The following is a 25466-nucleotide window of genomic DNA, read 5'->3' as shown; positions in this document are numbered from 1 at the left end:
GTTTAAATACTATCCCAACCAGATGTAGAAAATATATTTTCATTACTCCAAGGGCACTGGAAACGAGCATCCTTGAATTTACAAAATGCCCTTTACTGGTGGATCAACTAATTCCATCCTGAAAGGCTTTGTTGTACAAAGTTAATCAGTTAGCTGATATTTATAGACCCTATCCTATTGTAGCCTTCAAGATGAAAAACTGAACACGAAGTCAATGTTTCCTATATGTTCTTAACTGACTGTTTCTGGAACATAGCCCTTACCCTAATGTCCTTAGAAGAGAACAGAACATCTTAGGGTCCTTATTTTAAAAATTCAAGTCTACCATGCCATATGAATAGATTCCTCTTAAAAAAATCAAGATGATGATTGTCCTTGAAATTTGACCTCACTAAAATCATCAATCTTTGCCTAAATTTCAGACCAGCCCTACGAGTAAAAGAACAGTTTGTCCTGGATTGCGTTGTTACACGCACGTAACCGGTTATCCAATCCAGAAACTGATGGTGTTGGAATCCTTAGAGCTGGTAGCCGCTGGTACCCAGGCATCCTTTATAGTGAGTTATGTTCGGTATCCTTGTACACTAGCTGCTCTCTTTTCCTGTAGCTATAGACCTGACAACTGAAATGCTGTTGCTGCCAAGTGACATGGTAGTTTATCAATGTCTTCATCATTGCCATTGTTCCTCTTGACAATTGGGGTTCCATAGTGATGGCCCTTACCACACTTGCTGCACTATTTGCTGCCACTGTACCGACTGTTGGCATAATCATAGCTGGAGAGAGAGAGAAGTCCTGATCTTGCAGGAGCAGCTAACATCAAAAGACAGACACTGGAGAAGCATATTGCTCCTTGAGGATTCCATGAGGTTGCTGGCTATACATCTTTGTGGCTTTCTTGATTGGATTTTGATTATTTGAAGAGGGTAAACATTACTGAATGGTTTTCAAAAGCAGGATGTCCTAATGCCTGGCAGCAGTGATGATGAATGTCAGTGAATAGCTACTTCCTTTGGTTTTAAAGAGAACAGATTCTTAAGGTGAAAAGTTAATAGTCGTCAGCAGCTGCAGCAGCAGGGAGGATTGTTGTTTGGGATGTTGTAAGAGCAATAGACATGAAGGCAAGTGGCTAGTTTCGTATAGTAATGGATTACACTTGGCCAATCGATGCATTAATTTACTATTACCAAGAAGGAAGATGACTAATCCTACAATCTGAAGACTAGTAAGACAACCTAGTGGAGAGGTCTGAAGTAACACTTGATCTTTCATCTTGTACATCCTCAGCATATCTCACAAGTGAGGTAGGAAGAGCATACCTATTTGTGGCAGTTACAAAACATATGTAAGGATGTAGGTCCTTGTGTAGAGTTTGACATGAAGGCATGAGAGAAATTACCTCAATCCTATAGTCATTTGCTGAGGCATATAAAAATTCAAAACAGTCATCAAAAGGCAGAAGTCTTCATCATAGAGAACATATATGACAGCAGTGCAAATTTTTCAAATGACAATATTGTACTAGATATATCAAAGTAAAGTATTGGCAAATATCAGCGAAGCACTGCAAAGGCTACCCAACATTTTTGGACAATTATCAGAGTAATATAAAGCAAAATTAGTATACTCATGAATAATACTCCACTTGTTAGCTACATATTTTAAGCTAATATGAGTGTGAACTAACTGTAACCTACCAGCAAGTTTCAGAAGAAACAAACTGATGTCAATGGCCATAGTTACTTTTAATTATCCCTTGCTAACCTCGTGAAGGGTAATCCAGAAGACAATAATCAGAAATGTATTATTAACTGTTAAGCTGTAAAAACATAATTATATAGGCAAGTGATAGATTACCATGAAAAAATCTGCAAAGAATATATTATGAGAAATGTGGAGAATACTAGGTAATAGTATGGGGAATTCTCCTTAGCTGGCAATAGTGGTGCAGAATAGAGGGAGGAATGATAAGAGCTCCATTTGGCACATGTACCATTCTACTACTGGCTTCTTGTCTTTGGCATTGTGCAGTATCTGGTTTCATTCAAAGACCACTAGTAGACAGATATCAGTAATGAGGTAAGAATACTATAGAATTGAGTCACTTGCAATGTGTGCTTTTATACCAAGTGGAATATTACCTAATGCATAGTTTCACAAATTTCAATGATTGAGCACAGTTGCAATATTAGTCTGTGCTTTTACACAAAAGCCTAGATTAAGTTAATGGGTAATTTTTTTTCATTAGTAAATTTAGTCCATCTTTGTTATTGGAATATTTGTCACATTCACAATTTATTGTAACTATCCTTTAATTTTATTCTATATTTAGAATTTCCATATGGAACGGGTTATGGGAACTTGATAAGTTCAGATGCACTTTTTTGCTTCATGTACCATGTACAGTATGTATATATAAAATGAACATGGCAGAAAAATTAAAGGCAGGTAAGGAATGCACCTGACTTGACATAGTTAACAATGACAATCCGACACACTGACGAATATGAAGTACAGTACAGTAGTTCCTCGCCATATCACGGTTCATGTATCGCTCCCTCAGTACAATGTGTATTTATAAATATGCAGTATAACGGTATTCCCTCGGTTATCACAGGTGTTCTGTTCTAGGATCCCCCGCGATAGCTGAAAAACTGTGAAGTAGATACAAAATCTACGGTATGTTTTTTTCGTTACGTTTTAAGTTTCTCATTATTTTATTTTCATAGATTTAAGATTTTATAAACCCTCTAACACTTAAATCCTGTTATACACATTTTAAGCCAAGACTTACTTTTACTGTAGACTCATCCTTATGGTTTACAATATATATCTGAACACTGCCAAAAAATACAGCTGAATACTTTTTAATAACACTGATTTTTCACTTTATTGATATACATCTAATATTCACATATTACTATCGTATTAGGAAATAAAAACAGCCATTATATGTCTTGTTCCATTGTTTACGTAAGTAAGTTCTTTTGATATTACCGTCTATGCTTTCCAATCAGCTGATCGTTAAACTACCAAATAATTTTTTTTCTTGCTAAAAGACTACTATTTTTGTACTTGAACTATCATTTTTATTTTACCATATAAAGTATGCAGTTTTTAGTAAAAACTACTTTTCTTATATTTCATTTATTGGAAATTTTAATGGCATATCTAAGTTTTAGAAGCGAGGCATCCCTGTTACAGATGCACAACAATTTTATGTCTTTACCTTTACGGTACTTGGTTACAAAGCTTAGAAAATCATTGACATTTTCTTCCAATTGTTTAAATAATATGATAATAAAGTCATATTCTACTTAACGTCATTTGTAACAACTATGGTAATTGTTTACTGAAAGTTGAAATGTAATCCGAATCGTTTATTCATAACAAAACCGCTTTTTTTCTTTTGGTAACGATATTTTTATCATTCATTCTTTTATATTTTAACTTATTGAACTAGGAGTTGGAATAAAGAGATGGAGAAAGAGAGGTTAGTTTATCATTTGTCCTCCCCCCAAAAAAGGGAACTCGATGCCCTAGATCAGTTATTTTTTATTGATGAAAATTTGGTGTTCTCACAAAATGCAAGATTGCGGTATTACTGAAATTTTTTTTTTATTAATTTTAAGACCAAAAATTACTTACAAAAAATTATTAAAATATGAAAAACATAAAACTTATCTGCCCCCAAAAACCAACAATATAAAAAGGAGTCCTCTATAGTGGTGGTTTCTGAGGGCAGAGAAGTTTAGTGTTTTTTTATATCCTAATATTTTTTTTTTTTTTTAATAGTCAGTTTTGGACTTAAAAGGTATCAATAAATTACATTAATAACTGCATATACTCTTGTAATGTTGTATATATGTAAGCACCAAATTTTCACCGACTAAAAAAAAATATCTGTGGTATCATGCTAGTTCTTTTTTGAGACCACATCGCAATAAACTAACATCTTTTTTTCCACTGTTTTATCACAACTTCTAGTTCAATAAGTTAAAAGAAATACAAAAGAGAGAATAATAAAAGTATTGTTACCAAACAAAAGACTGTTGTTTTGTTATCAGTAACCAATTCTCATAACAGCTGCTGTTTTGATTGCATTCCAACTTTTAGTAAACAATTACTGTAGTAGTTACAAATGACATCAAGTTGAATACAACTGATATACTTTTACCTAAAGAAATGGAAAAGGCATACATTATCACCTAAAGAAATGGAAAAAAATAATTGATATCCTAAAGTTTGTAATCAAGCATCGTAAAGGTAAAAACTATAAAATTATCTTGCATCAGCAACAGGCATGGCACAACTCTTTGAAAATTTATTATGCCATTAAAATCGACAATAAACAAATTACACTGTAAAGAGTATATTAACTAAAAACTTAATACATGAACTTATATTTGGTAAAATAGAAACAATAGTTCAAGAATAGTACAGTACAGTAATAAAATTGGACATATATGTTTGTTCAATGGCATAACTTTTTCATTTACGTATACGTATGTGTCCTTAGTAAAAGTAAATTTTGGCTAATTATGCATTTTAAGAGTGTATAACAAGATTAAAAGATTGTTAAGTGTTTTATAAAAGCTTAAATTTATGAAAATTAAAAAAAAAAAATTAATACTGTAATGATTAAAATATATACTGCAGATTTCTGTAGCTACTCTACAATTTTTCAGCTATTATGGGTGGGTTTGGGGGTTCCTGAAACAAAACACCTGCAATAGGCAAGGGAATACAATATTGTATTAAACTTTCCTTCAATTAAGAAAATTAACATTGTAATTTTTAAAAAAATTACAATCTGTTTGATACAAAGTATACTATAGTCATAGACAATTAAGCATCCACAAAAAATGTAAATAACCAGTATTGCACCCATTAAAATTCAAAATACCTTATATGTGTACATGCTAATCACAGAAAATTTCTTGACTTTACCTAGGGAAATTCTTAAGATTTAGAAAAAAAAGTCTTTTGAAAAGCCTCAGAAGACTCTTATAATTTAAAATTTCTATACAGTACTAAATTATATGGTACTGGTAAATGTACCAAAATATATCCAGCTCCAAGTTACTCTGTGTAAAAGTTTGATTTATGATGCATAATAGATACTGATAGAAGAAAGCTGGAATGATAAGAATTAATTTGATGTTATCTTGGAAACCATTTATCAGAAAAAAAGTTATGTTTACTAATATTTCACTTGCAGAGCAACCTGGCATTTCTTTCAAACTTACACATAAATACACATCTGCCTAGTTCAGAAATCTTTGAAGTTCGCTATAAATGTGAAATAAATTTTTTTCCAAACTATCATGGTAGCAAATTTGAAAGAAGGTCTAGACTGGAGAGCATACTGATTATTGGAGACGATATCCTCCAAAGTACTTTGCAGTACAGTTATTTGTGATTAATTTTTTGGATGAATACCAATTGCTTTGGAAAAGAAAAATAAAGAAAAGGGCATCTGACTTAACATGATATACTGTACAGTATGTTGTACCTGACTTGTAATATATAGAACCCGATTGTGTTTGGCAAAACAATCTCTGCTTGTATTGTACTTGCTGCTAAAAATTATTCAGCCAAATGGTTGGACTAGAGAAATGTGATATGCATAGACAGTAATTTAAGATCATGCTCATAACACAGAAAAATGAAGAGGGCAATGCCAAATTTTCTAATTAAAATATATGGAAGTTATTCTTGCTTAAAATAATGAAATGTTGAGAATTACTTTGAATTTCAAATAGCAGTCAATCAATATTTATTAAATTAACACATTTACACTTTACAAATCCTAGTTCATTCTCTCATTTGAAAATTAAATTTAGCAAATTGAGTATTTAGCTGGTTATTATAACAAACTTTACAATCTCCATACAATTCATTAGAGAATAGTATTTGGCTGGTTATTATAAAAAAAATTTACAATCTCTATACAATTCATTAGAGAATTAATTTAAAAGCTTATGACCATAACCTTGAAAATTTTTCACTTTGAAGGATGAAATTACTCCAGATGGCCCGCATTATTAACTGCAGGAAAGAATTCTAAGGGATCAAATTCCTCCATAGCACCTTGAGCCCCACTAACTGATCCCTCTCTCTGAGATTCTGGTACAAAATTTATTCTGAGCCCTATTCTTTCTATGGTCAAAGGATTTTCAATGGCAAGTTGTAAATGTTCCTGAATAATATGCTCATGTAAGGCAGATCTAGTACCTAATTCTTCTATACAAAACACACACCTATGATGTGATTTGAGGTGTTTCTGTAAAGCAGAAGAGGATGAGAACTTTCGTCCGTTACATTTCTCACACGAATATTGTCCTTGAGTGTTAATATTTTGGACTGGTTGCTGATCTATACTGTTAGGAAGTCTGTATGATTTTCCACCATCTAATAAAGCTGTCTTAAAACTCTGATTTAATTGCTGCTGTTCATTCTCCAACTTAGAGACTGTCAATTCTCCCATATTCAAACCTTGGTGAAGTTTTCCACTTGTAGTGGATGATAAAATAGCACTCTCATTATCAGAAATATCTTTGATTGACATTGATGGAATGACTAGAGAAAATGGAATTTCACTTTCATTACTTTCCAGCTCCTCATTAATTTTTATATAAATGTTGTGCGCTGATAAGTGTTCAGCCCAGTCATTTAATTTTACAAATGATTTAGAACACCATGCACACTGAACAGTATTATTTTGACCAGGAACTGCAAGGTCAGATAAATTTATTTCCTGAGGAATGAAAGACTGAGTTTCCTCTAATGCTCCCTGCACACGTTCCAACTGTTGTTCAATCAGGGAATGGGCAACGAAAACCTTTCCGTCTTGGTCAACCATCTGGAATTCAAGCGCAGAATCATTCACATCACGGTTTGACTGTAGACGAACTGTACGATTTTGTGTCATGACTACATTTGGATTGACAGAAATAGAATCTTCAGCATCTTCATCTCCAGTCCCTTCACCGGTAGTCATCATTGTGACCTCGGACTCTTGTAACTGATTAAGAACCGCTTCATCAAGAGTGACTGGCTGAATATTCAACATGGCTGAGGTATCAAGGGTTGTCAGGCTTAGGCCTGGGAGCTGTAGAGACATTGTTCCATCTGTCATCATGACCATTGAATTCAAATTCTCTTCGTTGGGTATTTCCATAACAGACTCTTCTGCAGTTGTTGATGGATTCAACTGACTTTCTTCAACCATACTTGCCAGCTTGGTAGTTCGACCAGAGAGAGCCTGAATGGTCTTGAAATGCTTTATGACATGGGCTTTACGATGGCCAGATGTCCTGAAGTTCATTCCACAGTGATTGCACTTAAATGGTTTATCTCCAGTATGTAGCCGCATATGAATGTTCAAGCTGCCTTTTGTAGCAAACATAGTATTACATATAGGACACATTGAATCTTTTTTACCTGAGTGAGTTTTCATATGCACATAAAGAGTTGATTTCACTGCAAATGACTTTCCACACTGAGCACATGAAAAAGGTCTTTCTCCTGTATGAGTTCTTATATGTCTTATCAAATCGGATGCTTTTTTAAAGCTTTTACTGCATGTTTGACACTGATGAGCATGTTTCTGTGTGTCGGGCTGAAAGAGAAAAAAATCATACTTTTAAAAGTGGATCTAAAATAAGAATTTAAAAAAAATATTGCTAACACCAGACAATATGATAATATAAATTAAATGTTTTTAAATGCAAACCCATTACTGTATTTCATGGTAGCCTAATCTCCAATTGGCAGTAATTTTTCAGTATTCCAAATAAGAGTCCTATCCACCTTATTGAGTATTAAATCTGGGTCCTCGAATAGAAATAGCCCTGGTGGTAAACCATGGCCATTTGATGAGGGAATTTGTACATGCTGCAATAACAAGACATAGGGAAGGCAATATGCATTAATCAAGTTGAAAAAAGATTACTATACTTTCTTTGTTGCCTAAATACTTATCTAGGAAAAATGGATTTGTTGCCCTGATGATGTTATCCAATAAATAATCTTCAGGATGAAAGAGGTAATCAAGGTGTCATGGAACAGAATATTGAAGGTAGTCTTGTATGGGTTGTACTCCTCGGGTTGATCAACACATAGAGGAGGATAGACACCCAAAATAGTGAGGTGTAGCAATAAATACCATACACTAGATGTCTACAAGCAGTGGATAGAGGTACAGTATAAGGAAGCTAACATTTCCTCCCTCTTTCAGGTCTGGATACAATCTGACATGTGCCCACTATAGGCTAATATATAAATCTAAGGACATATGGATTAACTGATAAAAAAAAAGAGCATGAATGGCGATTGATAGTTATAATATTGTGACCCATTAGCTTTACCCAGATGTCTCAAGACTCCATAAATGGAAGAGTATATTGTATGTACACTTAAAATTACTGTGCTCCAGCCAAAACAACTTCACACCTTCATATTGGTGGTATGCAACTGTGGTTATGTGTTTGACACTGACCTCTGAACTTTGCTCAAATGAAGGGGAGGATGGGTTTAAAGGCTTCAAAACTGAAAGAGCAATCCTATGAGGCACAGTTAGTTGGATGAGCTTGTTTCTGAAGCAAATTCATGTAAAAGAACTGAACTACTTGATATGGGGCAGTTTTATGCACCACACCTAAGACTGAGCTAGATCCAACATATTTCAATTGAAAAAATTCTTTTCTTCTTTGTATCTTGACTTATGAGTACAGAGAGCCTTGTGACTGGAAGGTAGCTCTTGGTTTTAGCCAAAATGGCTGCTGTAACTTTTGATTTAACATACATAAGTTTACCAGCAAGATATTATCCATTAGTGATTCGCCTGATCTGTCCAAGAGGCTCTGCTATGGTGCATGACACTACCCCACATCCTATCACTACCCCAGTTCCTATCTGGAATTATCTCGAGAGATCTGGCTCGTCATACTACTATTGTCTCGATGGATTGCTTCCTCATAGCAATACAAATGATTGCTCAGAAAATCTATTTTGAATGTCTATGACACTTCAAAGAATTCTTTATCATCCAGGCTCTATTAGGCCATTCTTCTTTACTAACTACCCCACAAAGTAGCCCAGTATTTGCCTCAAGATATCTGGCTCGTCATACTACTGTACTATTGTCTTGATGGATTGCTCTTTCATAGAAATACAAAGGATTTATCAGAAAATCTACTATTAAATGTCCATGACATTTCAAAGAATGCTTTTTCATCCAGGCCCTAATTGGCAATTCTAATTTACTCACTGCAAGGGATCTGGTTGCTCACCTGTGTCAAGTGTATTCCAAAACTAATTCCTCTACAGAATTATATCAAATGTGCCACCCAATCTATTGCTCCCATCTCGTCTAACCTGGCCCTTGTGCACCAGCTAGTTAATCCTTAACCTATTTGGTGTTCACACCACCTCACTGGCACAGTCGTCTGCAGAAAGCTTATTTGGCTCCGGCTGAATTAATCTTTCACACTTGTATTCTGCTGTGTCAAATGGAAATGCACTGCTTGCTTGCAATGATTCATCTTTATGGGAAGCTCTTCCTGTTACTATCTAATCTTGAACTGTATATCATCCTCTCGTAAAGAGCTATTACACCTCTTCACTAACCCAAAGGCTTTTCAAAGAAGAAACTTCCAATTTAAACTAATTCATAAGTCAGTTTTTTGCAGCTATGAGACACCGTTTGGCATTTTATAATTAAGTTCTTGACTGGATACCCAAAGCCTTCAAATAGGTCAATTGTAAAACAAAGTTTCCAAGGGATTTGAGTACCTTACAGCTATACAGAATTATGCTACCATGAATTACATTCCGAAGGGAATGGAAGGTAAAGAGACAGTCTATGATAAAACATATCTTCCATCACTAAGTTTCTACCTTTCCTTATAAATGGGCTGACTGTCCAATCTATGCAAGGATCCAGCTATGAGGCATAGAGATGCTTGTTAGGCACAAAGTTAGCTGCTAGAAGGCTGCTCTTGTAGCTTTAATGACCATGCAAAGGCTAGAAGACTTATTTCTAGTTTAGAACAAACATCCTATGTAAATATCAAGGGGTTACAGACACTAGTAATACGGAAGTTATGTTTATATGATACACATTTTTTAATGTACAGTTTTTCTTATCCATGGATTTGATTATACTGTACATGTTTGACCAATTTAGACCATTACTTATGTACTAAAGTATACACAGCATTGAAGCTTTGAGGGCTGGGCAAAAAAAATGGTTTTGGTAAAGGAGAAATGTTTAAAATTTAAGGGGGGAAGGTGCTGTGTGGTCCATAATACAAAGAAGTTCCTATTAAAAAAGGCTAGTACAGGGAATCCAATACAACATAAAATACCAAAGAAATATAATCTTCCCTGCTTTAGAGCCAATGTTTCAAAGTGAAAAACACACACACAGTGTTTACAAGAACTCACGTAACCTCCCATGAAGTTAGTTTAAATTCTCTCAGAGGACAACACTACCCGAGGCTCCTCATGAGCATAGATAATTCTAAAGACAAGGCTCAAGGCGAAGCTATAGCCTTTTACCACTGAGACTGAGAGAAGCTTCTCCCGGCAAAGGTAGACAAAATCAGCTATTGGCTGCTAAGCCTCTTCTACAACACCAATAGCAATAGATTGCCCATTTTGCCTGGTGAACTCTGATATCAAGATATCTCTCATGGGCAGTGCATCATAAAAAGCTTTTTGCTCAGAGAAGATGCTGGATTAGTCTCCACCTGTGAAGTGACAGAGATGTCACTGTGTTAGGGCACCTCTGCAGGTTGGGCCCCGAGGATACTTCTCTCTGTACAATGACTAGGAGCATCAGCAGATCTAGGCATAATTCAGTGTGTGGCCATTTGGAAGCCACCAGGATTGCTTCTAGATTCAGGGTAGTCCATACCTTGTTGATTACTCTGTGATTCAAATAATTATTTTTATAATTTTTATTGGTAATTATTATTAATAATGATAATTATCATCATTATCAATAATAGTTATAATTTTCATTGATAATTGTAGGTAGTAGGTTGGCCAGAGTTATGGGGGTCCTTAGACTGGCCAAGCAGTACTTCATTGGATCCTTCTCTGGTTATGGTTCCCTTTCCCTTTGCCAATGCATACACAGAATAGTCTGGCCTATTCTTTACAGATTCTTCTCTGCCCACATACACCTGACAACACTGAGATTACCAAACAATTCTTCTTTGCCCAAGGAGTTAACTACTGCACTGTAATTGTTCAGTGGCTACTTTCCTTTTGTTAACGGTAGAAGAGACACTTTAGCTATGGTAAGCAGCTCTTCTAGGAGAAGAACACTCCAAAATCAAACCTTTGTTCTCTCTAGTCTTGGGTAGTGCCATAGCCTCTGTATCATGGTCTTCCACTGTTTTGGGTTAGTTCTCTTGCTTGAGGGTACATTTTGACATTATTCTATTTAATTTCTCTTCTTCTTGCTTTGTTAGTTTTTATAGTTTATATAGATATTTATTTTGATGTTACTTCTTTGAATATTTTTTTCTTTTTTCCTTCCCTCACTGGGCTATTTTCCCTGTGGGTCCCCTGGGCTTATAGCATCCTGCTTTTCCAGCTAGGGTTGTAGCTTAGTAATTGATAATAATGATAATAACAATAACTCAACAAGTTGAAATTTCTTTTCCCATAAACGATGAAGGAACCACTCTGGCGCCTAAGGTTTGTCCCTGGCAGGTGAACTATTCGTCAATTCAATTACTTTACTCCGGAATGAACCTTGCTGTCCAGTCCACTACGTTTTGTAGTGTTTATAAAGGCTCCGGTTTTGCTAACTCGCAGAGATACTATGATACTGTACCTCGTTGCTCTACATACTATATGGTAAGTGTTGTCGTTCATCATTGCTACCAAACGGCCTATCAGACTGTTGGAATGATTGCAGTACCAGAAGAGCTGCCTATTTGGTGTGCAGCGTTTCTTTTTGTCAGATAAACATTTCAAAGTGGTCAAATTCCTGAGGTGTGTACCTCATCCATCCCTCATTAGAGAAGCATTTGTAGAGGTCATTCCAGGTTAGTTTTCTTGACAAGGTTCTCGTTATTTTGCCACCAGACTAGAGTATTATATACCCCTTGTTCCACCTTAACCAGATAGTGAGGACTGTTGGCAACCGACTAGTGTCTCCTCGGACACCACTGGAGGGATCTCTGATGAAGACGCCTGTAAGGAAAAAGCTTCTCCAATGTCTACTTGTGTAAGTCCATTGATGCAGTCGTCTGTTTTTCCTTTACTACGTGTTGTATTTATCCGCGTTCCCAGATACTCCATTGTCTGCCTGGGTGAGCGACGCTACTTCTAAGCAATTGTTTCTGAGAGGAACAGGAGCACCCAATTTTTCAGGTATCAAAGGAGAAGTATGTTCAGGCATGACTCCTAGATGAATTGAACATCCTAGTGAAGACTTGGGAGGCTGTGGCCAGTCCAAAGCATTGGACCTTAAATTGGGAAACATTTCCGTCATGATTAAGGCACGATCAATCCCATTTGAAATGAACAATGTGGAGAAAACGTGTGAGAAATTCTATCTTCAGGGAGAGAGAATGACATTAGAATATTTCTGGGAAGCCAAAATATCAAAGTAACACCCCAAAGAAACTCTGCACCTGTGGAAGGAAGTTATCTTAGCCCAGGCCAGATATGAGAATAATCATAGGTTCCTCTTTCACCAGTATCTTGTATTGGAAAAGCTGAAAGTTAAAGATGTCATAAGTTTTGTAACCTGAAAGTCACTGAAGAACAGGCATGAGACAGTGAATTGCAAGGGTTTTGATAGAGCGGTGTACAAGAAGCACATACAAGATCGATTTCGTAGTGACTAATCGCCTAAGTGGTGATGAAGTGCATATGGAAATCTTGGTTGCTGTCTCTAGAACTCACTCTCTCTCTCAGAGAAAAAGGGGGATGGTGCTCTTCTTGAGCAGCATTATGTCGAGTACTCACTCCCCCTAAGGAAGTTGGGGAGACTCAAGGATGGCGAAGCAGTGATGAGAGAGGCACTAGAAATTTGATTTCATAAGCCGCACAGGTCGATGACGCTCATAGGAAAAGACAAACTCTCTCAAGAGATAGCAATCAAGTGATATCCTTACTGCTTTCCTGGAATTGAAAAGACACTGGGATAAGGGAAGGTAGTGTCATTTTCTCTCGCTTGGTGGCAGTTTCCTCCTACGGTAGCACAGTACTCAGAATTCACTGTCATAAGGTCATAATAGCAAGGGAAAAGACAGTTTTACTATATAGGATAAGAAGGATGTGGCCGGTTGCACAGACAACAGTCAACTATCGCACTACTACAGCTATCGGGGAACAACTGCAAGACCTTTGTTCCTTAATATCCCTTGCCCTCAATGATCTGCCAAAACCTTTATCTAAAAGAAGCAAAAGATTAATAAAGCTACCAGCTAATACCTACAGACACCTTAAAATTTTAACAGCCAAGTTCCAGTTAGACTGAAAACGTACATACATATACCAAGGCACTTCCCCCAATTTTGGGGAGTAGCCAACATCAAACAAATGAAACAAAAAAAAGGGGACCTCTCCTCTCTACATTCCTCCCAGCCTGGCAAGGGACTCGACCAAGTTCGGCTGGTACTGCTAGGGTGCCACAGCCCACCCTCCCCCGTTATCCTCCACAGATGTGGCTTCAAAACGCTGAATCCCCTACTGCTGTTACCTTCGCAGTTATCCAAGGCACCGAGGAAGCAGCAGGGCTTACCGGAACTGCGTCACAATCGCTCGGCATTCATTCCTATTTCTAGCAGGCTCTCTTGCCTCTCTCACATCTATCCGACTATCACCCAGAGCTTCCCTTCCTCCATCCATCCACCCAAACCTTGGCTATCCTCTTGTAATTCTCCCATCAACTCTTGCATTCATCACCTTCTTTAGCAGACAGTCATTTTCCATTCTCTCAACATGGCCAAACCACCTCAACACATTCATATCCACTCTAGCTGCTAACTCATTTCTTACACCCGTTCTCACCCTCACTATTTCGTTCCTAACCGTATCTACTCGAGATACATCAGCCATACTCCTTAGACACTTCATCTCAAACACATTCAATTTCTGTCTCTCCGTCACTTTCATTCCCCACAACTCCGATCCATGCATCACAGTTGGTACAATCACTTTCTCATACAGAACTCTCTTTACATTCATGCCCAACCCTCTACTACTCCCTTAACTGCCCCCAACACTTTGCATCCTTCACTCACTCAGTAACATACATCTGCTTCCACTCCACCATTTGCTGCAACAACAGACCCCAAGTACTTAAACTGATCCACCTCCTCAAGTAACTCTCCATTCAACATGACATTCAACCTCGCACCACCTTCCCTTCTCGTACATTTCATAACCTTATTCTTACCCACATCAACTATCAACTTCCTTCTCTCACACACCCTTCCAAATTCTGTCACTAATCGGCCAAGCTTCTCTTCCGCGTCTGCAACCAGCACAGTATCATCCGCAAACAACAACTGATTTACCTCCCATTCATGGTCATTCTCGTCTACCAGTTTCAATCCTCGTCCAAGCACTAGAGCATTCACCTCTCTCACCACTCCATCAACATACAAGTTAAACAACCACGGCAACATCACACATCTCTGTCTCGGCCCCACTCTCACCGGAAACCAATCACTCACTTCATTTCCTATCCTAACACATGCTTTACTACTTTTGTAGAAACCTTTCACTGCTTGCAACAACCTTCCACCAACTCCATATAACCTCATCACATTCCACATTGCTTCCCTATCAACTCTATCATACGCTTTCTCCAGATCCATAAACGCAACATACACCTCCTTACCTTTTGCTAAATATTTCTCGCATATCTGCCTAACTGTAAAAATCTGATTCATACAATCCCTACCTCTTCTAAAACCACCCTGTAATTTTAAGATTGCATTCTCTGTTTTATCCTTAATCCTATTAATCAGTACTCTACCATACACTTTTCCAACTACACTCAACAAACTAATACCCCTTGAATTACAGCACTCGTGCACATCTCCCTTACCCTTATATAGTGGTACAATACAATACACGCACAAACCCAATCTACTGGTACCATTGACAACACAAAACACACATTAAACAATCTCGCCAACCATTCAAGTACAGTCACACCCCCTTCTTTCAACATCTCAGCTCACACACCATCCGTACCAGATGCTTTTCCTACTCTCGTTTCATCTAGTGCTCTCCTCACTTCCTCTCTTGTAATCTCTCTCTCATTCTCATCTCCCATCACTGGCACCTCAACACCTGCAACAGCAATTACATCTGCCTCTCTATTATCCTCAACATTCAGTAAACTTCCAAAATATTCCGCACACCATTTCTTTGCCTCCTCTCTTTTTAACAACCTTCCATTTCCATCTTTCACTCTCTCTTCAATTCTTGAACCACCCTTCCTTACTCTCTTCACTTCTTTCCAAAACTACTACTTATTCTCTTCATATGAATGACCCAATCCCTGACCCCACCTCAGGTCAGCTGCCCTCTTTGCCTCACTTACCTTGGGCTTTACTTCCACATTTTTCTCTGTATATCTTTCATACTTCTCCACACTATTACTTTGCATCCATTCTTCAAAAGCCCTCTTTTTCTCTTCCACTTCTACCTTCACTCCACCATTCACTGCCCTTCCTCATGGTGCCTCCAACAACTTCTTGCCACACACATCACTTGCAATCCCAACAAAATTTTCTTTTATGAACTCTCATTCCTCCTCTAAATTACCAGTTTCTCTTACTTTTATTTTGTCATATGCCATTTTCAACCTTCCTTGATATTTACTTTTTACCCCCAGTTTTATTAGCTCTTCAACCCTCACTAGCTCCCTTTTACATCCACCTACTCTATTTCCCAACTCTTTTGCTAAAACTAATTTTCCTTCCACCAAAAAATGATCAGACATACCGTTAGCTATACTCCCTAAACACGTGCACGTCTTTCAATCTTCCAAACATTTAGTTATCTACACACAATCCATTAATGCTCTTTCTACCACTCTTCCATTTGCCACTCTTACCCATGTATACTTGTTTTATCTTTCTTTTTGAAAAAGCTAGAACTTGGCACCAGTCTACCACCACTCATTTTCACCTGGTACGCCATACTTCCCAATGACACCTTCTACCTCTCCAGCGCCCACTTTAGCATTCAAGTCACCCATGACAACTACATAATTCCCTCGACCCAGTCCTTCTACACACCTAGTTAATTCATTCCAGAACTCACTCCACTCTTCTTCATTCTTCTCACAACCTGGCCCATACGCACTGACAAAAGCCCAACATTCCCTACCCAACCTGACCCTTACCCACATTAACCTAGATGATATCTCCTTCCACTCCACTACTTTACCTGTCATCCATTCACTCGGCAATAAAGCCACATCTTCTCTTGCTCTTCCCTTTCAATCGCAGACACTCTACCAGACATTTCACCAAACATCACTTCACCTTTCCCTTTTATCTTTGTCTCACACAAAGTCAATATAGCCATCCTTCTATTCCTAAACATACTTTTATGCCCCCCTGTGGCCGCGGGGGCATAAAAACAATTAGAATAACGCCAACGTATCCCAGCGTGTCGTAAGAGGCGACTAAAGGGGACGGGTCGAGGTGGCTGGGAACCTCCTCCTGTATTATAATCCTGTGAGACATCAGACTGAAAACATACTCCTATTAAACGACAAGGGTTTGTTTATGTATATGAACAAAATAATTTTCTATTCCATGGTAGATTCATTTGGCGTATTGTTTGCTCAAAATCAGTATGTCTTTACAGGTACATACAGTTTTTACTGTTCCATATGGTAGCTAAGTTTGTATATTAAACATGTTTTAGTTAATATAATACTGATGTGTCTACCCTAATAGTTCTTTTGAGATGATAAGGTTAGCTATAGAAGCAGAACCCAATAGACTGTTGAAAGTCTTTTACAGTCACAGGCGTCATTACGTTTGTTAAGAGAGAGCTGTTAATGTCTGCAGGAAACATCAGTGGTCTACAGCTGTCTCAATGATTTCAGGGGCTTCCTGGATATAAATGGCAAAGCCTTGAGGACAATAGAGATGGCAAGACAAGTGAGGTATTGGAATGGAAAACTAGGTGGACTAAAAGGTTGAACATATAGAGGAGCATCAGGAAAAGTACACAAATGCACAGTTATAAGAGTTCATCAAGTCTATGACAGAACAGGAGGATGAAGATGGCTAGAGTCGGCGTAACAACTGGACTCGAAAGTTAAGTGAAGTTTAGTGTACAGTACAGTATTACTGTACTCCTCTGCTATACCTAGAGTATAGTGCTTGTAATTCCAAGCAATGGTTACATTGTAAGACAATAAATATGATAAAGAGATGACAAAGTTTGTGATAGCGCTTGTCTTAAGGATCCCATTTTCGACTAGTTCATGAAAGAGAACATATTCGCACGTCACTGAGAAATTGCTGTCGTAAAAGATTAGTGTCATTGCTCTCGTAAAAGTCTTCTGTCATCAATGTGAAGAGGGTCTTAAGTTTTCTACAAGGAGAAAACAGCAGCTACTTTTTTTTTTTCTTTTTTATTTATTTCATAGCTGCATCATCATTCTTCTCCAACTGACTTAGTTCTCCCATTAACCTCTACACTAAGGCAAAGCATGCTGAAGATATGCCAAATTTAAAGTAAATAACATATTCTTGTATTCATTTTAGAAGTCTAAAACATTTTTAAAATCTTTTAATGCTTAAGCGTGAGTCACAGTTTTACGTATGGTTTTATGCAAATCATAAAGCACATTTAGTAAATATGGACATACTTTCCCCCATGTACAGCAAGTTCTGTAAGCTGAAAATTCATGAGCAGCTTGTCCAACTACGTTATTACTAGTCTACCATAATTTTATTTTTAAACAAAATATAGCCTATAAGATAAAAAATTAATAACCTATTTTAGTTTAGTCGTGAAAAAAAATCTCTGTAGAATTATTTTAAATTAAAATAAATCCTTTGCATTCTTATTAGAAGAATAATTGGATTTTCAAGTAAATTTCCAAAAAATACTTTAGCTATCATAGTGTTTTAAAAGAATATCAGGCTTAAGACCTATTATGTTTTCCCCAAGTATAACACCATGAAAATGATCATCCTATGGACTAGGTTGATGGCAGGTAAAAACGCTTTTTTGGGCTCAGGCCACGTCGTCCTGATGGAAGGTTCCTTTCAGTAGCTTCCTAGGGTATATTTGACTACAGTGATATTCCCAGAGAATTTAACTAAAGGTCTCCAGAATTCTAACTCCTGGTGCGAATATCCTTAAAGTTTCCTTTTAGGATATTGCATAATATCAAGGGACTTATTCTTGACACACCACATAGCAATCTGCACCCCGCATAGCGTTTACGCTTTGAGGGGGAAAAGTGGCAAAATAAAAGAGGAACCGTTACAAAATTCTCCTCCTCCGTTAGTATTTGAGTACTCAGATGGGGTCACTATCGTCCGCCATCTTTATTCCTTTCTCTGTAGCTCGTCAGCTTGGTGATTTTTCCCTGTGCTCTTTTGCTATTTTGGATTATAATGCAAACTCCACCGTCTTCTGCCTCTGGAAAGTTGAGTATTAAATTCTTATATTGTATAAATTTAGCTCTCGCCATAAAGTAAAGATTTAACTCGAAATAAACTATGTTTTTGGCAGAGCTATTGCCTGGACCGGAGGCGGCTTCGGCGCTGTCATTCGTAACGCATGCGTTATTTATTTAGCCAGAGTGACTTTCCCGGTGTAATAGCTTAAATAAATATATTTAGCTATGTAGTCTTCATTGCTAGGAATTATATTATGCCAATAGTATTCTTTAGTTTTGGCGAATTAGGTAGCCAATCTCGTTGAAGCTAGGCTTCCTAGCCTGGGCGTTTTAGATTACTCTCTTGCATGATATAATGGGCATTCCTGGTGTTATTGAGTTTAAATGAAGATATTAGGCAATTTATACATTTATGATACATCGATTGCATAACAATTTTCCTCTTCCAAGATAGTATACGAAAGAGCTTCGATGAGTCAGGTAGTCGATCTCACTGTCACTAGGCTAATAGCCTAGTGGCTTTAGTATACTTTCATACAATCTCCCCGGTTACTTTTATATATAGGGTAATCCCTTCTTCCCTCTGAATGTAGCCTATGGCTATGATCCTAGCCGGTCTTGCCTTGAATTGTGATTCTGGTAAGGTTAGGCTAGGGTTAGGGCAAGGTTAGGCTAGGGTTCTTCTGCCCCTTTACCAAGCCATTGTTGATGAGCTCTGGGTTTGGGTCAGAACCTCAGAGTACTTGTCGTGTGCCAGCAGCAATAAGGTGAATGTACTCCCCTGTTTGACTTAGTTGGTTGGCATAGGAGGCCTGGCCCCCTAGACTGCACTTGGAGGGGGTCATGGGATCCCCTTCTCCCTGTGGTCTAGCGACTAGTCCTCTGCCTGCAGACCCTAGGCTGAAGAATAGAGATTATTCTTTAGCCTAGGATGGCGCATGCATGGGAACTCTTGTTTCTCTTAGTTAGGTGACGGCTTGATGATGCCTGTACCTTTACTGTATTGGCAGACCCTAGGCTGGAGAATGTACTCTCCTTATGCCTAGGATGACGTCGATACTGAAACAGAGTTTCCTTTATGTGCGGTAGGGATGGCGTGCCGCCGGCTCCTCGCACACCTTATACAGGACCCTTATCCCCGTCCCATTCTGTCCTTTGGTGATGGCCTAGCCATCACACCTCTATGTCCGCTGTCCTACAATCTCACCGATTGCCTGTATGGCCTAGTCGTTCAGCTTCCCTATAGAACATGATGTTCTGGAATAGCGGCGCCGGCAGGTCTAGCTGCCGGCAGGAGACCCAATTGCCTTAGTGTTCTCCAGTCCTCCCTTGGGCTGCCATTCGCTGCCCTTGTCAGATTGATACCGGCATAGCTGTGGATGGGTGGAAGCTTGATCATGATATGTTCTCCCCTTCCATTAGAACCCTAATTTCTCTCTCTCTATTGGCTAGTGCCGCCAACTACTATTCTATCTGGCGGCTGCTGGCTACTATCCTTGCCAGCAAGATGAAGGCTTGGCTTGTGGCCGACAGCCATGGATTCACTGTCACATCTGACTCTGCTGGCGAGAGCCGGCAGTGTCTGTACTTGGCCACTACCTAGTCACATTGAATGATGGCTGGGATGGTGTGCCTTCATTCGGTGACCCGCCGGCAGTCCGGTGGGTTGCCAGCGAGTCGGCGGACTGCCGGCTATACATATAATAAATTTTTGTGCCAGTTGAATTAAGTCTAAGTACTAGCCTTGCCGGAAGTAACTTGTATATGAATATACAGTAGCCAGTACATCTGGAGTATAGAGTATACTAAAGACAGAAGACAATGGTATATAATTATACAGTAGTAAAAGTTTTCCAACATACTCTGTGCGTCTAGGCGCAGTCTATTGTTGAGACCTAATAGAATCGGGAAAGGAATTCCCTTTTCTTTACACTGATTGTTGATCAGTTTCTTTAATCCTCATTATTAATTCTTTTGGAAGCGGGTGTTGTTTACACTACTCTATCCCTATGGGCTAGAATATTCCATTGGGCTTCTTATAGAGGATATTCTAGAATTAATAGTGAGGAAGGTCACAGCAATTGGCTGGGTGGGAACCACATGTATGTGTCTCCTATTTCATTTCCAGCTTACCTATCCTAAGCTATATGCAATAATATAAAATGGTAATTGTTATTATAGTACTTATTATAACATTTATTAGTCTAGTGAGATAGACTACGACATACTCATTTTATTTTCTTCTCTTTACTGGAGGACTATGTCAAGTGTGACAGCGTGTTCTGCAGCGTTCGCCGCAAGAACTTTTATGGCCATCTGGGGTGTAGGACACACTCCCGCTGTTCCATCACCAAGGGACCGCTAAAATACTGGGACCCACAGGTATGTACAGTGTGTAAAGACCTGTTGAATGAGGCATTTGAAAATCCCAAGTCAGCGGAGTCAAGGGATGTAGCTCGGGAGAAGTTACGCAAATGGGTTTGTGGCTTTCTAAAGAATGCCAAGGGGCCTTACCTCCCTAGCGAGCGTATGAGAGCCCCGCTATTCCCCAAAGCATCTGCGGATGCTGTTATCCCTCAGCCTCATCCTAAGATCCCTTGCATCCAGCTATCTGTCGACACGGATGTCTCGGATGCGATGAAGGACATTCATCTAGAAGATGAGAGGGTGTCAGAGGACACCGAAAAGGACCTCCTGGCAGAAGGTCGAGAAGAGGAGTCAACGGTGGCTCCTGAGACGGAAGAGGAGGAGGTTGAAACAATCTGTTTCGTCGGTTCCTGCCCCAGAACCTGTACCCTCTACGTCCTCAGCTCCTCAACCTGCAAAGTCGGACGACACTCTGGCTGCCATCAAAGCTATGATGGAGATGTTCGATAAGAAGATCGAGCAGAGGGAAGTCGAATTCAAGGAGGAGATTCTTAGGATTATGCTTTCCCGTGGGCCTCAACGGAGGCTCAATGTTAAGGAGCTTCCCTCGTGTTCCGAGGTTAACCCATGGAGGCATGCCAAGTACATGCCCATAACCAATGGTAAGATCTATGTTTCGGAAAAGCTGGGCGCGGTCCCCATTGAGGACATTGAGTTCTGGCGCAGCTTTGAGTCCTATTCAGACTGCTGCTTCATCCGTCTTAAGACGGAACTGGTTTGCCAAGGAGGAAACAGAGCCTAAGGAGGTCATAGTGCTTGACCACTCGAAGGCTCAGGCTTTGTTCGCCAGCAGCCTGAAGGACAAGGGCTTCACCAATTCTAAGGTACTGGCCCTGAGCAAGAAGCATCCCTCTTTTCTTACTCCCACAACTATGATTTTCCCCTTCGTGGAGAAATCATTCAGAGCAGTGGAAGCAGGGAAACCTTGCCCTACACTTGAGTATAGGCCCCTCTCCCTGGCCTTACCAGCTGATGATAAGGACTGGAAGGACATTCAGCTAACCTTCTCAGTTGGGAAGTTGGAGGCTGACATCGCTGGACGCCAGTTCAACGAGAACCTCCCCAAGTTATCTGAGTTTCTCCTACGTAGAGAACAAGATACAAAGGAGAGGCTTGCTGCCTCTCTGTCCCTCCAGGTGTCCATGGAGGCAATGGCCAGTGAACAAAGAACCCCAGACATGTTCATGGTCTTGGCCCAGGCACATTTGTCAGTTAGGGCAAGAAGGGCTTGTAGAGAGTTCGCGTTTGCTTCGGCTGCAGTCAAACACGAGCCCAGGAAGTCGATATCTAAAACATCTGGGGGAAAGATCTGTTTCCGAACGATCTAGTAAAGGAAATTGTCGACAAGGCCACCACGGAGAATAGAAATCTTCTCCAGAAGTGGGGCATGTCAGCAAAAAGAAAAGTCTTCTCCGGATAAGGGTCCCCAATCGAAGAGAAAGACAAAAAGATCAAGAGTGTCAACTCGCCCTGCTAAACAACTTCCCGCGACTGCTGCACCACAGATATAGGTACAGCCCCAACCTACCTACCAGTTGGTACCTCAGCAATTGGTGACTCTGTCACCAGCCTTTACTCTCGCCTTTGAGAGGCAGACTACTACCTTTCACCCTAGAGGTAGAGGCTCGGGTAGAGATTCCTTTAGACGTCCCTCTAGAGGAAGAGGAGGTAGGGGAGCAAGCGGTCGAGGAGACAAGCCCTCTGGAAACCAGAAGCAATGAGATGCTTCCGGTAGGAGGAAGACTCTGACTCTTCCAGAAGCATTGGACCTTCGATCCCTGGGCCCACAGCATAATCAAGAATGGACTAGGCTGGAGCTGGAAGACAGCTCCACCAGCATTTCCTCAGTTCTTCCAACACTCCAACCCCGTTCTGGAAGAATACGTCCGAGAGCTCTTGAGCAAACGGGTGATAAAGAGGGCAAAGTCCATCAAATTCCAAAGAAGGCTGTTTTGTGTTCCCAAGAAGGACTCGGACAAACTCAGAGTCATTCTGAATTTGTCGCCTCTCAAGTTTATCGAGGACAACAAGTTCAAGCTGTTAACCTTTCAACACATAAGGGCCCTATTGCCCAAAAGGGCATACTGTACACAGTCTCCATAGACATGGCAGATGCCTATTGGCATATTACGATGAATCGCCAGATCTCCTCCTACCTAGGATTCAGGCTACAAAAAAAGTAAGTACATTTTCAAAGCCATGCCCTTCATGCTAAACATAGCCCCAAGGATCTTCACGAAGCTTGCAGTAGCAGTCGTTCAACAACTACGCCTACAAGATGTCCAGGTGGTGTCATACCTGGACGATTGGCTGGTGTGGGCAGCATCGGAAGCGGAATGCTTGCAAGCATCCAAGAAGGTGATCCAGTTCCTGGAACAAAAAAGATTCAAGATCAACACCAAAAAGTCTCGACTATCTCCAGCTCAGAAGTTCCAATGGCTAGGCATACATTGGGACTTAGTCACATCGCCTCTCCATTCCATTAAAGAAGAGGAGAGAGATAGCGGAATCTGTCTAGAGACTCCTAAAATCCACTCGGATTTCAAGACGCCAATAGGAGAGAGTGCTGGGCTCCCTCCAGTTTGCTTCAGTGACAGATCCAGTGCTAAGAGCACAGCTAAAAAGATGCATCAGGAGTCTGGAGAAGATACGCATCAAACGCTCGAAGAGATCTAAAAGACCACTATGATCACTTCTCTAGCCATGGTCGGAGGCCGGAAAGCTCAAGAGGTCGATACCTCTGCAGCTGCCTCCACCCTCAGTTGTCATCCATACGGACGCATCATTGGAAGGATGGGGGGGGGGGGGGTGGTCACTCCCATCAGCGCAGAGCTCAAGGAACTTGGTTCTCTCTGTACAGGACCTTTCACATCAACATTTTGGAGGCCATGGCAGTATTTCTCATATTGAAGAAATTGTTCCCTCGTCCTTCAGTCCACATAAGACTGATTCTGGACAGCGAAGTGGTGGTTAGATGTCTGATCCGTCATGGCTCAAGATCGCCTCAACTCAACCAAGTGATGTTGGCCATCTTCCGACTAGTGGAAAAAAAGAGATGGCACTTGTCAGCAGTTCACCTTCAAGGGTTCCGCAATGTGACAGCGGACGCTCTATCCAGGACAGCTCCGATAGTCAGAATGGTCCCTAGATGCAAAATCATTCTCCTTCAGCTTGCATCAAGTCCCAGAACTGTAGATCGACCTCTTTGCAACGAGCGACAAGAAACTTCCTCGATACGTGGCCCCGTACAAGGACCCTCGAGCGGAAGCAGTGGACGCCATATCCCTGGACTGGAACAAATGGACCAGGATTTACCTGTTCCCTCCACCCAACCTGCTGTTGAAGGTCCTAAACAAGTTGAGATCCTTTCAGGATACAGCAGCCCTAGTGGCTCCCAAGTGGCCCCGGAGCAACTAGTTCCCCTTGATTCTGGAATTACAGCCAAAGCTGATTCCCCTGCCACACCCAGTTCTGTCTCAACAAGTTCAGAAGTCGATTGTCTTCGCTTCATTACAGAAAACCCGAGACCTTCATCTCATGATTTTCTCTCCCTAGCAGTAAAGAAAAGGTTCGGGATCTCGATAGAAAGTATTGACTTCTTGGAGGAATATAAGTCAAAATCTACCAAAAGGCAATATGAGTCATCTTGGAAGATGTGGGTGGCTTTTGTCAAGGCAAAGAATCCAAAGGAAATCTCGTTGGATTTTTGTTTGTCTTTCTTTATTCACCTTCAGGGACAAGGTTTAGCAGCCAACATGATAACTACGTGTAAATCTGCCTTGACAAGACCTTACTGTATGCCTTCCAGAGAGACTTGTCTAATGAAATTTTTAATAAAATCACTAAGGCCTGTGCCAGACTTAGACCCGCAGCACCTCCAAGGCCCATCTCGTGGTCTCTTGAAGACATTTCGCCTCAAGTTTGGACAATGAGGCTTGCTCTTTGAAAGATTTGACTCAAAGTTATTTTCTTGTTTGCTCTAGCCTCGGGGGCAAGAGTTAGTAAAATAGTGGCCTTGTCCATGGAAGAAGGCCATATCCAGTTTGCTGAAACGGGTGAGCTAAACCTCTTTCCTGACCCAACATTTCTCGCCAAGAATGAGCTACCCACTAAGAGGTGGGGTCCCTGGAGAATCTGCCCTCTGAAGGAAGATGTGTCCACTGGAGAGTCTAAAGGTCTATCTTCGCAGAACTTCAGACTTCAGGGGAGGACAGCTCTTTAATGGAGAAAAATCAGGTTCAAAGCTATCACTAAAACAACTAAGGGCGAAGATCACCTACTTTATTCGCAGAGCGGATCCTGACAGTACACCTGCAGGTCATGATCCTAGGAAGATTGCTTAGTCGTTAAATTTCTTCCAGCTTATGGACTTCAAAAGTCTTCGCTCGTTTACTGG

The 25466-nt window shown here is 39.9% G+C and overlaps 1 protein-coding gene and 1 long non-coding RNA gene across 3 annotated transcripts in view; one reads left to right on the top strand and one right to left on the bottom strand.

The window, feature by feature from the left end:
• Positions 1-433: 433 nt before the first annotated feature.
• On the top strand, positions 434-17442 carry LOC137652229 (uncharacterized). The gene is made up of 2 exons (XR_011046225.1): positions 434-557; positions 17111-17442. It is a non-coding gene; the product is annotated as an uncharacterized lncRNA (long non-coding RNA).
• Positions 3871-25466, bottom strand: part of LOC137652228 (zinc finger protein 236-like) — a 161856-nt gene continuing 140260 nt past the window's right edge. For both annotated transcript variants that reach the window (XM_068385463.1, XM_068385464.1), the window contains one exon: positions 3871-7624. In XM_068385463.1, coding sequence (XP_068241564.1) covers positions 6026-7624 — 1599 coding nt within the window. In that variant the 3' untranslated portion in view covers positions 3871-6025. The remainder of the gene's footprint in view (positions 7625-25466) is intronic.

Source organism: Palaemon carinicauda, chromosome 13 (assembly GCF_036898095.1).
Source record: "Palaemon carinicauda isolate YSFRI2023 chromosome 13, ASM3689809v2, whole genome shotgun sequence".
NCBI lineage: Eukaryota > Metazoa > Arthropoda > Malacostraca > Decapoda > Palaemonidae > Palaemon > Palaemon carinicauda.
This window is presented reverse-complemented; position numbering and strand designations above follow the sequence as displayed.